This window comes from Chaetodon trifascialis, chromosome 18 (assembly GCF_039877785.1).
Source record: "Chaetodon trifascialis isolate fChaTrf1 chromosome 18, fChaTrf1.hap1, whole genome shotgun sequence".
Lineage (NCBI taxonomy): Eukaryota > Metazoa > Chordata > Actinopteri > Chaetodontiformes > Chaetodontidae > Chaetodon > Chaetodon trifascialis.
The window spans coordinates 8,773,166-8,785,946 of NC_092073.1; the positions used below are offsets into that span (position 1 = coordinate 8,773,166).

Genomic DNA, 12,781 nt, shown 5'->3' on the forward strand with positions numbered 1-12,781 from the left:
TATGTTTCAGTAAGATGACAGGAAGGACAAATGTTGCAATTCCTGCATAAGCATAGTTTGAATGAGGTTAAAAGCTTATTTTAGGGAATTCAATTGATCATTTTGGTACTGTTGACTGTCTAACTGTTGATGAAGGAAGCCTTTGTCTGGACTCCGGATGTATGAAGCAGTCTGCAGTTTGGAAGGGAGGAGAAGGAACCATTCCCCTGGATTAAGAAGTCTTCATGCACCCTTGATGCAGTACATATTCGGCATAGTACAACCCTCTGCTTTTTAACCTCATTTGTAAGAGCACAGGACCTTGATTCATTTAAACCACTTCCATGTAGTGTCATGTGGGTGTACAGAGCAGCAAGATGTCTACAGGTTCTAATATCTGTAAATATACAGTATTCATAGTCTGCACAGCATCAGAAATAGAAACAGAATCTCTACTTTCAGGAAGAAGAAAACAGGAAACAGAAGCACTGGATAAACTGTCAAGTTTTCTTGCTTTCAGTAAAATTACAATATGGATATCTCCCTAAAAGGCTGAATGCGTGTATGTTGATAATCGCTGTTTTTATTTCACTCTCATTTCTTTAGGCTTAAACTCTTCTCTCTTCCTCTCCCTCTCTTCCTCTATGGCTGTTGCGCAGGCTGATGTGACAGCAGCTAAAAATTAAGCCCCGTCTTCCGGCTCAGAAGTGTTTAAGAACAGTCAGGAAAAGGTACTCAGTAATTTTCTAATCTCTGAGAGCGCACTGCAGAACATTTAAAAAGGTTTAATGACCAAAAACGTCGGGTTCAAAGGCTTCTCCAATGACAGCGTCGTCTTTTCTCCCTCTCTCGTTCCATCCTCACTGGTTTCATGAAAATCTCACCATGCGCTCCACTGTAGTGTATATTCATAGGGCTGAATAGCAGCTTCAGTCTGTGATGAAAGGAGGGGGAGAACATATACATTCTACTGATGGAAACGGCAGTCCAGATTACATTTCTCAACTCGCAGGCCACCAGAAAAATGCTGGGCAAACCGTCTAAATGAATATACAATTTATTTTCAGCGGGTAAGCAATAAAATGTCATCCAGTCAGCACAGCGTGGCTGAAAGAGGCCAAAGACGGAATGTGACATGAAAAGGATGCCAGCTTCTTGACTGTGTTGGGGGGGGCAGAGCAGAGCTTTCAGAATATCTGCCAGATGTCTCTGTGTAAAATAAGAGACTGAGAGAATGACATGATAGAGAAAAAGGAAGCGATTGCATTAAATAGAAACAGCCCATTTCTTTGCCCTGCATCGTCCACCTGTGTCAAACAACAGAAACACAAAGGCCTGCTGTCTTACGGTCGGTGGTGATTTCATAGGGCGAGTTGAGCCTCCCGTCCCCACACGGCGACGTGCTGATGTACATGTGGAAATGGACGTTGTCTCTCAACCTGTAGCCGCACTCCTTGTGCCGCACGAATATCGACTCCTCCCAGTCCTCTGGCCTTTTGCTTCAGTAGTGAAAATGAGAGAAAAGGCAAACAACAAATGTGAGGGAGACTGATGAGGAGGGGGCACCATTCATCACAGCATAAGAAATGGATTTCCACTTTTTTGTTTCCAGTGATGGAGTGAGGCAGAGATGGAGCGAGATGGACTCTGGCCCCCTGTCTGACCGCAGACCATTCTCTGCTGTCACACAGACTCCTGGACATCACTCAGGCTGTCTCAAGGAGAGTTTAACCTGTGGCCTATACATGCTTTGCATTTGAGTCATCAAAGTGGCAACATGAAGGTTGACTAAAGATTTGGCTGTTAAAATAATGATTAAATATAAAACAAACATGCCAATGTAGAAAAGCCACCGTAAATAAACTGTCTCAAAGCCACTGCGGTGCGTCTAGATGAGCTGCAGCGGAAAGATGAAAATTTGTCTGAGGTGGTGTGTACTGAGGCAAAAGCAGTTAAAAATGTTTCAACTTGAACAAAGTCTTGCTTCATGAATCTGCTGTTACTACACTTAAGACAGCTAAGTCAGAAGTTTAAAAAACTCTCCCACATCCTTGCAACATGGCCGACTAGGTGATACATAATCTACCTATAAAAAATGGGTCGTTGCTTCAGCTGTGAGCAGGAATAATGCTTTCATCACTCATACACACATCAGTATGTAAGGTACACATAGTATATTCAAACTATGCATCCCGATGCAAAGCACGGCTGCACTCTTTATATAACCTCTCCTCTGTCTCCGATGTCCTTTCAGTGAGTGTAAATATGGCAGTTCTGGCATTTTGTTTGGTCATTTCATTATGAGTTATCTTCCCCATTAGCCATTTTACTCAGCCGAAAAGTCTCTGTACCTGCCATCCAGCATTGTGCTAAGACAAAAAGTCAGTGCTGTGTATGCAAATATGACATTCAACGATCTAGAGTTCTAGCCACTAATCTGATGAATCAGCCTTGCTATCGAGCTCCTCAGGGAGCTCAAAAACATAATATATGCTTATGCACTGGAGGCAGCTTGGAGTTAGGACCCATCAACACTGTCTCCTGATGCTGGTAAAAATCTTGGTGAGACTTTGTGCGCACTGGAGCGTGCTTTACAGGTTGCAAAGGCACACAAAGCAGATACATTTAGAAAAGTGCTAAAAACAAATAGGCCGTTGAGACCCTGAGCTGAACCGGTTGAGTTTGTGAAAGTATGCTTAGTTAGCTGGAGAGAACAGCACACATATGGCTCGTTGATTATTGAAAAGTCTCCGGTGAACAGAGCAGTGCTGTTTCCATGGAGCTTATTACAGAGGAGAGAGCATTCTTTGGCACCGCAGCGGGAGGTCATAACAAACAAGATATTTAATGATATTAAGCATACTCTAATGTAATGCATGATAAGATTTTCGAAGGCACCTTGGAAACTAAACTCTTTAAAGCCTATGCAGCATGTTGGCTGTTTAACCTGCTGATAGAAGTTAAATATGCAGTCACTGGTGAAATGTAACTGTAATGAGTATATAATGCATTTAATCAAGTAACTCTGACTCTCTGGTGCTGGCGTTTTACACCAACCAGCAATTATTGGTTTCCCAGAGCACCATAGTGACACAGGAAACTACAGCAACTAGGAGGATGGCGGAGCCTATGGTGGCATGAGCACATGGACAGTGTTTGTGTAATTACTCTCATTGCCAGAATGGGGAGACAAATGTTCTGCACTTCAGGTTTTAGCAGGTATAATTATCTCTACCTCATCCCAAGACAACATTAGAATGCTGCTCACATGTTTATGCAGTAACAATAATCCAGTTCTATAGTATCTGATAATGTGCACAAACAGACAATTCTTATGCATTATGAGTATTTTAAATACTAGGGATTGTGTAATATTTGGCCACCGTGGTCATAAGTCAACAATTATAATAATAATGAGTCACACCAAAACATAGAAACAACTAGAGGCGTCATTAAGTGATCTGACTCAGTAATGTCAGTAACACTGCAATATTAAACTAAAGTTTGCTCAAACTGGCTGACATTTAGCCACTTTGAAGTTCAACTGAAATCACGTTTAGTCATACTTTGTGCAGTCAAAAAGAATAAAATGTATTGTTACTAGTTTTTTTTTTAACATTTAAAGGAAGAAAAAAGGTCTTAGGGAAATATCAGAAGTCTGGAGAGGCGTGTCCCTGTCTGTTTGACTGACAGCAGAGTGCTGGTGTTACACTGTCAGGTGTGAGAGTCAGAGTAAACAAACTGGTGCTGTAGCCAACATGTCACCAGCAGACAGCCTGTTCAGAGTACGGAGCACACCAGCACCTTCCCACACAGAGGTGACATTTGCAGGTATGTTTACCTGCTGTTTAATGTCCTGCAGCTGAGCAGATAATTAGCTCTCTCGTCTGCAAACTGATGTCAGCAGTGCACTTTTAACCGGTGAATGTTTGTTTGGTCGCGGTCATGTTTGTAAGTTCGATGAGAAGGAGACTTCAGCAGGAGCGTTAATGTGGGTTGATGTTCAGCGTCTGTGGCTCTTAGCTGCTGTCTGGCTCTGTGTGACCGTCTGCTCTGCCTGTGATAGAGCACTAACATTACCGCTTTAAGGAAGATTTGATTGGCTGTAACAAAATAAGGCCTGCTTCTAGATATTCTGTCAACTTAATGCAGAACTACGGAGCCTCATCATGAAACCAAAAAATATCAAATATGAATTTCTCCCTTTTGGTTTCTGATTTTTTCTCAAAGGAGAGCACATTTAGTTTTCTGCAGAAAGTGTGCTGAACTGAACAAAGGTGTGTTTTTTATAATAATCCGTTAATTCTTTGAGAAGTCACATAGTCTAGCCTCAAGTGCACCTTTACGCTTTTTCATATTGGTCGGTGCTGCAGGTGTTGGTTATATGCGGTGAGCTGCCGACATGAAACCGTAGCAGAACAAGTCTGCAGTGTACGGGGCATGCTGATGTTTCAGTTAGATTACAAATTTGTTTAAGGCAGCAGTACGAGCTAAAACTAGCGAGCTAACTAACTAAAAGCTGCATGCCTTGAAATCATAAACAGCAGTCTAGCATGCAGCGAACACCTGAGCAGCTAACTTACTAACTGATGTATTTGGTGACATAAAAAGGTTTATTTGTCCTTGACATTACCATCAAAATGAATTTGATATGGCATAAAATGAATCTGGTGAGTCCACTAGACCACACACTTTCTGCAAAGCTGCTTTCTTAATCATTCAACCTGTGTTAGGCTAGACGAGACTGAAATATCCCATATAATATGAAAAAAACAAAACAAAAAACAAAAACAAGACCAACACGTCAACGGTTTTCAGTGACTCAAACTAGAATAAAATAAGTTTGGCTTTGTTTGACTTAGATAATGAGATAATATGAACTAAAGCAACAAACAGGACGAGGTAAAAATATGAATAAAAACCAACAAGAACATCTGACACAGGACTTAGACTAAGACAAAATAAAAACATAGCTGACAAAACGAACAGTGTATGACAGCAAAGTAAATAAAAGAAATAAGCAACTTGAAAATGTCAACTCAGGCTTTAGGAAACTGACGGGAACTTGAAATCGAGTCGTAAGTAAGTCAGTTCACAAGTTATATGGTCAGTGAAGACGCATGAGATGAAAGCGATCGATCTGTCAATAACAAGCCAGCCTTCCAGACTACCGATCGACTCGTTATAGCAGGCATTATCTGGATAATTCAGGGGATTAATGTAAATATCACAGACAATGTACAGAACCCCAAGAAGGAATCAGCTTCAGACGACGGATTCATTACCTCAAGAAGAGTTCAAGTTGAGAGTAGAGGAAGCGTAGTAGGGCTCTGCGGGCCGTGACTTCAGCATGGCAGTCATTGACCACTTGTCCCTGGTCACTCAGATACTCCCCGTTTATACACTTGGTGCCTGTGGATAGCGCCACCACCTGGGCGTGCCTCAGGTCCAGACCTGTTGAACAATTACACACAGATAAATGTTGACTTGTGCTTGTCATATGTTCCATTGACTACATTGATTCCTCAACCTTTGACCTTAAGAGTAACCCTGTGTTTAACACCTGTATATCCTTCCTCACCTTTGAGGCATTTTGACATTAAGAGGTCAGAGAACAAACAGACATTCACAAAGGAGGAAAACAGACTCCTTCGACTGGAAAAATTAAGAAGAAATCCATAGTAAGGTGGCCAAGAGAAAAAAGGCACGATGCTCAGATAATAGCTGTGACTTTGATTTCTCTGTTTGTAATATATTTGTGCATAATTGATAAAGACTTGTTTTGCAAGAGGTCATGAATATATAATAAGTTGAATTTCAAGCACATATAGGCTTCAAAAAGCATATAGAAGAAGCCAGTAGAAGCCTTAAACCTCATTCATATTTCGTATTTTTTTTACTACATTACTTTAAGACTAATTTGTACGGGTGGAGGTGTCATAGCTTAAATATTTTAGAAAACAGACCCACAGCTGCCACAAGGCCTTTTCCAGAATAAATGCTGATAAGGAATGCATTTTCTATCAATAAGGTCACGATTGGTCATGCCGCTTCTCTGCACCTCTGCACATTTCAACAGTTTTAGACACTGCCAACTCGGATGTAGAGAAAATACATTTACAAATGTGCCAAAAAATGTCCGAACACTACTTTGTATAAAACACAAAACACTGTCATGTCATGGCAAGTATTTTTAAAACAGCATAAAATAAAAGCCCAAACTATTTTGTTGGCAGTATCTCTGAAAAATATAAGACAAACCAAAATCAAATAAAGCCAATAAATTGCAAACATAAACAGTGATGGAAGGCTGTAAAAACAGACCTCAGACTGGACTCGGTTGTGTTTCTAACTCGATCAAACAAGAGTTTCCTTTGCTCGCGTAGTGAAACGAAAAAGAAAACATAAGAGGAGAACAGGGTAAAAAGGTCATTCTGACAGATAACTTTGGGTTATTTCCATAACCACTGTTCTCTGAGTAGCATGAGTGAGCGTCTCTTCAGAAGCTCCTATCACACCACACCAGCCAGGATTAGCTGGATCCAAAGAGTGAGGGAGGGAAGAGACCCTCCACCTATAAAATGGGCTGACACCACTCCTTCTCATTCAATACGTTCACTCTTCACGTTCAGTGGACAGTGGAGTGGGCTGAGTCTACAACCAGAAAAGGAAAGACACTTTTCTCCACATTTGCTTTGAAACCCCAGTTTAACAGCGCTCTGTGTGACTCTTGCTTGCTTTAAGCGTCCTGCAATGAGCTAATTATGGACATATTACGTGGCCACAATCTAAAGCCAATTGAGTGGTCTTTCTCCTATATCAGTACATTTTACATATACCTTTAGAGGACTGTATACTGAGAGGGCATCCATAACATCAAATGAACCAATCACCAAGGCTTAGACAACACAACAGAGAACCAGACGGTCTCTGCATCCAAGCAGGCTATCAGGCATGCTGCTTTGTCCACCTGACTGGAGCTGGAGGCAGGTTAGACACTCCGGGGGCATTCCTGCAGGAAAAAACATTTTCTTTGTGTACCACGGACCCTTGGGAATCGGTGCCCTAAAAGGGGCATGACGGACTGTTTGCGCTCTACTCGGTCTAGCACAGCTTGGAGCAAATGTCTCACATTTAACTACAGGAGTGATGGCATGCACCTTCCTGAGTAAACTTCACAGTTTTATCTTCCCACTTTTTCTACTGTTTTGCATATTTGTGACAGCTGCAAACAAAGATTAAGGTCCTGGGATGTTATTAAAGAAGAGGTCCTCATTCTCCTGCAGGACAATCGCTGACTGACCTTGAGGAGGCATATTTCTAATTCCTGGTACAGAAGCAGTCACGTTTCTTGGCCCAGCTTCTGTACCAGAGAGCGGATTTTCAGCTCCTGGGTAAGGGCTGTGGAAGGCATCAGATCGCTGCAGGAAAATGTCAGTTTGTTGTGCCAGTCAGTAATGAAGCATTTCAAGGAAGAACGACGCACAGCAGGATCTTCAAGAACTCAAGGGTGGCTCGAGCAAGAGGCTTCTAACCCTCTCATCTCACCCAGGCGACATTCTCAATGTGAAACATGAAGCAAATGCTACGAGAGAGATCACAGATCACAAAGTCATGCTGTCTCATGTTGGTTTCGTTTGACAAAGAGACACTTTTCTCAGTGAGGATTCAGGCCAGTGCAGGGCCATGTGAGAGCCTGACTGACTGACAGATATACAGAGGTGGTGCAGAGGGGTGGAGGCTGGATCAGCGCGTTAACGGCATGCCATTCCTTCCTTGGCTGCCACAAATCTCTCCCATCGCCTCTGAAAGTCAGGCTTCGCTGGCTTCTGGCAGACCTGCAGGCATCGCCGGCCCGGCACATGAGCTTTTATCAGCCTCGGCCCAGATGGCACTGCGGCGGTGGAGTCCTGACACCTCCACTGATGAGGAATGGGAAGGAGGGCATGAGAGGAAAACGTTAAGGGAGAAGGGAGTGTGTGCGGTGTGTGTGTGTGTGTGTGTGTGTGTGTGTGTGTGTGTGTGTGTGTGTGTGTGTGTGTGTGTGTGTGTGTGTGTGTGTGGGCAGCTGATGAAAAAAGAGCAGAGAGAAGAAAGGAAAGTCTAAAGTAGTGTGGAACAAATTCAACTTTTACTCCAGAAACTGTGGCAGAAAACAATATTTGTCTTTAAAAAAATCAAATGTTGTTTGGATGATGGACATGAAATAGATTTTTTTTTTAAAAAACAAACTGCCAGCTTCATCACACTGACAGGTTATTTTGTTTGTATGTTTTTTGCTGCTTTAAACACAACGCTTTTAGGCCGATATGGCAAAGCTGTTCACGAAGAGTTGCTTCTCTGAACATCCAGCAGATACAGAGCAACATTAGCATTCATATTTCAACCACCTGGTGGATGTAAGTCCAATATTCCTTCTCCTTTTAGCTCTATTTGTGGTTTCCACCAAGTCCTGAGAGAAATGTCTCAGTCTTTGGCTGCTAAATGCAAGTTTGCTGCTAGCTTTGGATGGCCTTTGTTAGTGCACGGGGAGTTTTAAAATTTTTTTGCAGAAAAAAGCTGCAGCCGTTTGAAAATGACACTGATGAGAATGAAAACGGAGAAGTTGCGGGCCTTAAAACCAAAGCACTGAGCTGAAAGAGGCTAAAACGCTCCGTGGAGCGGAGGCGGGCTGCAGAGATGGGTGATAATTACATGTGGCTCTTGTTAATATCGGTTCACGTTCAATACTCTTCCATCGTACACATTTGTCACTCACATGTCTAAATGAGCATCACATCTTTGTTTGGGTACAAATGGGTCATTAACACAATTACGCATACAGCGTATACACGGCTTCAGAAACACAGCATCCCGTGCATACGGCTGTTTGCAGTAATTAATCAAATATGTCAACAAATCAAACTTTTAAAGCATCTTTTAGCACCTTTTGTTGTTAATTTCACTCATGAAGCAACAGTAAATTCAGGAGAAAAGAGCAGCTTGTACTGCTGCACAGAAAACATTTAATATTTATGACTGAACAGCCCATAAAGATTTCTATATCATGACTTCAACTACTGGCATTCCCTGTAAGCAATGCACCCCAGTTCCTCCTCGGCGATAAAGCAAGTTCAAAAAGGTAACAGACTCTCGCAATTTCATTCTCCTGCTTTTCCTCGCCGTTCCACTTTGCGATTGTTTAGATCAATTTTGCAGTGGATAATTTCTGCTGCGCTGCTCACTACCCTGGCATGAAATTGGCAGTGAGGTTGCCTTCAGTTTGCAGGAGAGAGGAGAGGAGGAGGAGGAGAGATGAATGAGAGAGAGACAGTGAGAGAGGTAGAAAGAGAGAGAGACAGAGAAGAGATAGGGAGCCCCACAGGCAGTGCGCTGTTTTTAAACCAGGAATAATCAGCTGCATCACACAAGTACAAAAAGAGAGGGTCAAAAGGAACAAGGTAGAGTAGAGTCAAAGGCCTGAGGCACTCTTCACACACAAATACATCTGTTACTGGTGATTCAAAGATGTCACACCCCAGGATAACAGCACTGTCAAAAAGCATGTACATCACAGAATCAGACCTGGAACTTCTCACTACGGCAACTGCACTATACTGCTCAGCGCACAACGCTGTCAACGGCCTTTAACGTGAAGACAAAGCACCGGCGCCTCACCACTGTAACGCAGCAGGTAAACACACCTTGTGACAGTACATTGAACAGACTTTCATTGTCAGGTGAGCATAGATATTTATTTAACATGGTATTTTGAGGCTTCACTTAAGTGGGAGGAAAGTGAGGTAGCGGGTAAGGTAAGAGCCAAGCAAAGCGGTGCAATTTTTCCCATTAAGAATTAAAGGGAATTTGTGCAGGCGATGCCCGACAACCACATCCACAAATGTGACAAAATTGCACTTATAGTCGACTGAAGTAATATTGCCAGCCTTATGTGAGGTTAAGTTGGCCAATTCAACCTATTTGAATCAACATTACATCCAGCCATGGGGATTCTGGTTTCCTCCTGGGAGAAGCTTTTGTGGCAGATCCAGTGCACACAACTCCATCCATCAGAAAAATGGCTGGAGTGCTGTGACACTGCTTTCAAAATGAGGAAGTAAGGTAATTTTATTGGTCATGACTGATGTCAGCATGTGACTAAATGTATTCTTCCTAATGCCCCCCTGCTTTCAACTGTGCCACAGAACTATGTGCCTCTGAGTCACAAAAATAGAGCCCGGTGTCCTCCTTTCACAAAGCAGGACATTATGACCATACCTTGGTCTCTGCTCTGAGGACTAAAGACTGAAGGGAAACTGCATCGGGGGTATAAATCTAGCACGTAAAATCTGGAGATATTTTTGCTGAACCTGTTTTTTTCTTCTTCAGTTGTAGCTCACTGTATTTATCATATTTGTCAAACAGCCACAGCATATGTATCACCTCTGTGTTTCTGCTTAATGTTGCATTACTTCCACCCGACAACACTGGTTCTCGATTTGCTCTGTCTGCATGTTGGCAAAATGGCCTCTCCCAACCAGACTGCATCACACTACATTACACAGCGCTGTAGCAGACTGCAAGCTAGTCGTTTAGGCTGTTACACCACACAGGCTCACCTAAATTTATATTTTGATTTAAGAGGTTAGGCTTCAGATTGAAGGGGAATGGCTGTTCTGGGAAAACAAAGCATGGCGCAGTCAGGTCATTGATGTCAACCAGGGACACACAAGGTAAAAAGGAACATTAAAATCAACGCTTACGCTCCATATGTGGAGACTTTTAGTCTCTAAAAAACACTGGATGCAACTCAGTGGCAGGTTCCAATCAACCTCCCGTGACATCAGACCTGGAAAGGTCCCTGGAGGGCAACGGGAGACACTGAAAAACTGTTTTCACAGGCTGAACTCTTCATGTTGTGCAAACTGAACTTTAATTTGTCACATTGGAGCCTGTTCTTTAGTTACAATGCTGCGATCAAACCAGCATGTTGTTACAGTGCCACTATCAGTCACTCAGAAAAGATGTGAAATACCCAAAATCTATTTAATTACTGTTATAATTATTTATTCCCCTCTGTCCTTCATGGGAGTGAAAACTCTGTTTGCTTTAGATGCATTCTTACGTTTCAGGGTGTGTTAAAGGCATCTAACGCACTGTAACAAATAGTCGACCAAAGGAATGCTAATAAATGCTAATAAGGACATTAATTATCCACACTTGTGGAGATCCACTAAAAATATGCAGGAATCCAAATCCATTAATAATAAAAAGTCTTCCTTTGTCAAGTTGTGTGTCATTATTTCTCCTGAGTACTTTACATCTGACCCATCATCACTAGTTAGGAGCAGTGGCAGCACTTCACTTGAGTATTTCCATTTTAGTTACTTCATACATCTACTCTACTACAGTTCATAGTTGATGTTGCACTTTTTAACTTCATTATTTGACACCTGCTGGTTTCTTAGTAGATTAATGTATAACATACTGCATACAGGGCAAATTTCTCCATCTTATTTTTATCGTTTGAGTCCTAAAATTCTCTCTCTCTCTCTCTCTCTCTCTCTCTCTATATATATATATATATATTTATTTATTTTTTCAAAGAAGTGGATAAATAACTTAAACCTGTTTTAACATTTTATAGAATTAGGCCACTTTTTTTATTCTAGTGCAGCAATCAAATTATTATGTCTTATTTCAAGACTCTCAAACTTATTTTTAAAGTCTTGAAACAAGTTGATTTCTAGAAGAAACAGATTAATTATTTAAGAAATACTTTGAGTCAATTAATACTTACTTTGTAAAAGTGACATTTTTGCAGTGTAAAATGTAATATACACAAACATATTTTCTACACAGAAAAGTGAGGACAAATTGCTAAGAATACTTAAGTCGCAATCATGATCATGAAACAGAAAAATCCAAATAAAAGACTGACCGTGAACTTTGCAGTGATCCATTTCTACACCAAGCAACTACAATCAACAGACACTGCAAAGTTATTATCTTTATTCTCTATGGTTAGAAAGCCGGGAAAAATGTTTCCTAATAAGCCCCCCATTATCTCTGAGCACCATAAAGTAGACATTAAAACATTTTCTTCTCCAGCAGAATGAGCTCTCAAGGTCAACTTTTAGTAAACTCATTTATATGCCATTTAGGTTGAGCTCCATAAATCCTATCTTTCATGTGTTCTTTCATTTCAAGATGTTGGGCGATTGCACTGAATGTCATTCATCGCATGTTTTTTCAAACACAGAAATACTCAGCAGCTACAAAGAAAAAACAAAACGACTTGCCGAGAGTAGAGAATGTACCCTTTTGAATCTTTATTAGCTTTCACAGGCAACCGCTCTGAACATATAAGGGTGCCTTTGTGAAATGCTGCTGAGGCTGTCAGATCTCTCTCTGTTGCAACACACCCTGGGCACATCTCTGGTAATTTTTTTGCCTTTTAGTGAGCTGTTTTGTTGCCGGATGTGATTATTGAACGTTAAAATTTGCGGCAGCCGGAAAACCAGATAAAGAGTAGAGAAAAATCCCTATTTGAAAATGGATATGCAGACTAAGAACCATAGCTTAACCGTCATTTGTAATCAACTTGTTTGAAACCCTTTGCTCTCATCTCTTTCTTTGAGTCCCTGTGGTATTTTTCCCCACTCGGAGTCTCATCACCCTGCTGAATAAAAAAGTGTCAGAAGAAGCTTCTCTCATCCCATCCAACAAACAAGCTAAAAAAGAAAAAGAAGGGGGGGTCTTCTTAGCATTTTCCATGTGGACTTTCCTGATTTTTCATGTCTCTGAGCACATCTGAACACTG

General features: G+C 41.5%; 1 protein-coding gene across 1 annotated transcript in view; it reads right to left on the reverse strand.

Moving 5' to 3' along the window:
- The window catches only part of adarb2 (adenosine deaminase RNA specific B2 (inactive)), a 169,008-nt gene that overhangs the window by 14,478 nt on the left and 141,749 nt on the right, over nucleotides 1-12,781 (reverse strand). The window contains exons 5-6 of the mRNA XM_070985573.1: nucleotides 5,265-5,433; nucleotides 1,327-1,478 (exon numbers count right to left, since the gene is read on the reverse strand). Of these exons, the coding sequence (XP_070841674.1) occupies nucleotides 1,327-1,478; nucleotides 5,265-5,433 (321 nt within the window). The remainder of the gene's footprint in view (nucleotides 1-1,326; nucleotides 1,479-5,264; nucleotides 5,434-12,781) is intronic.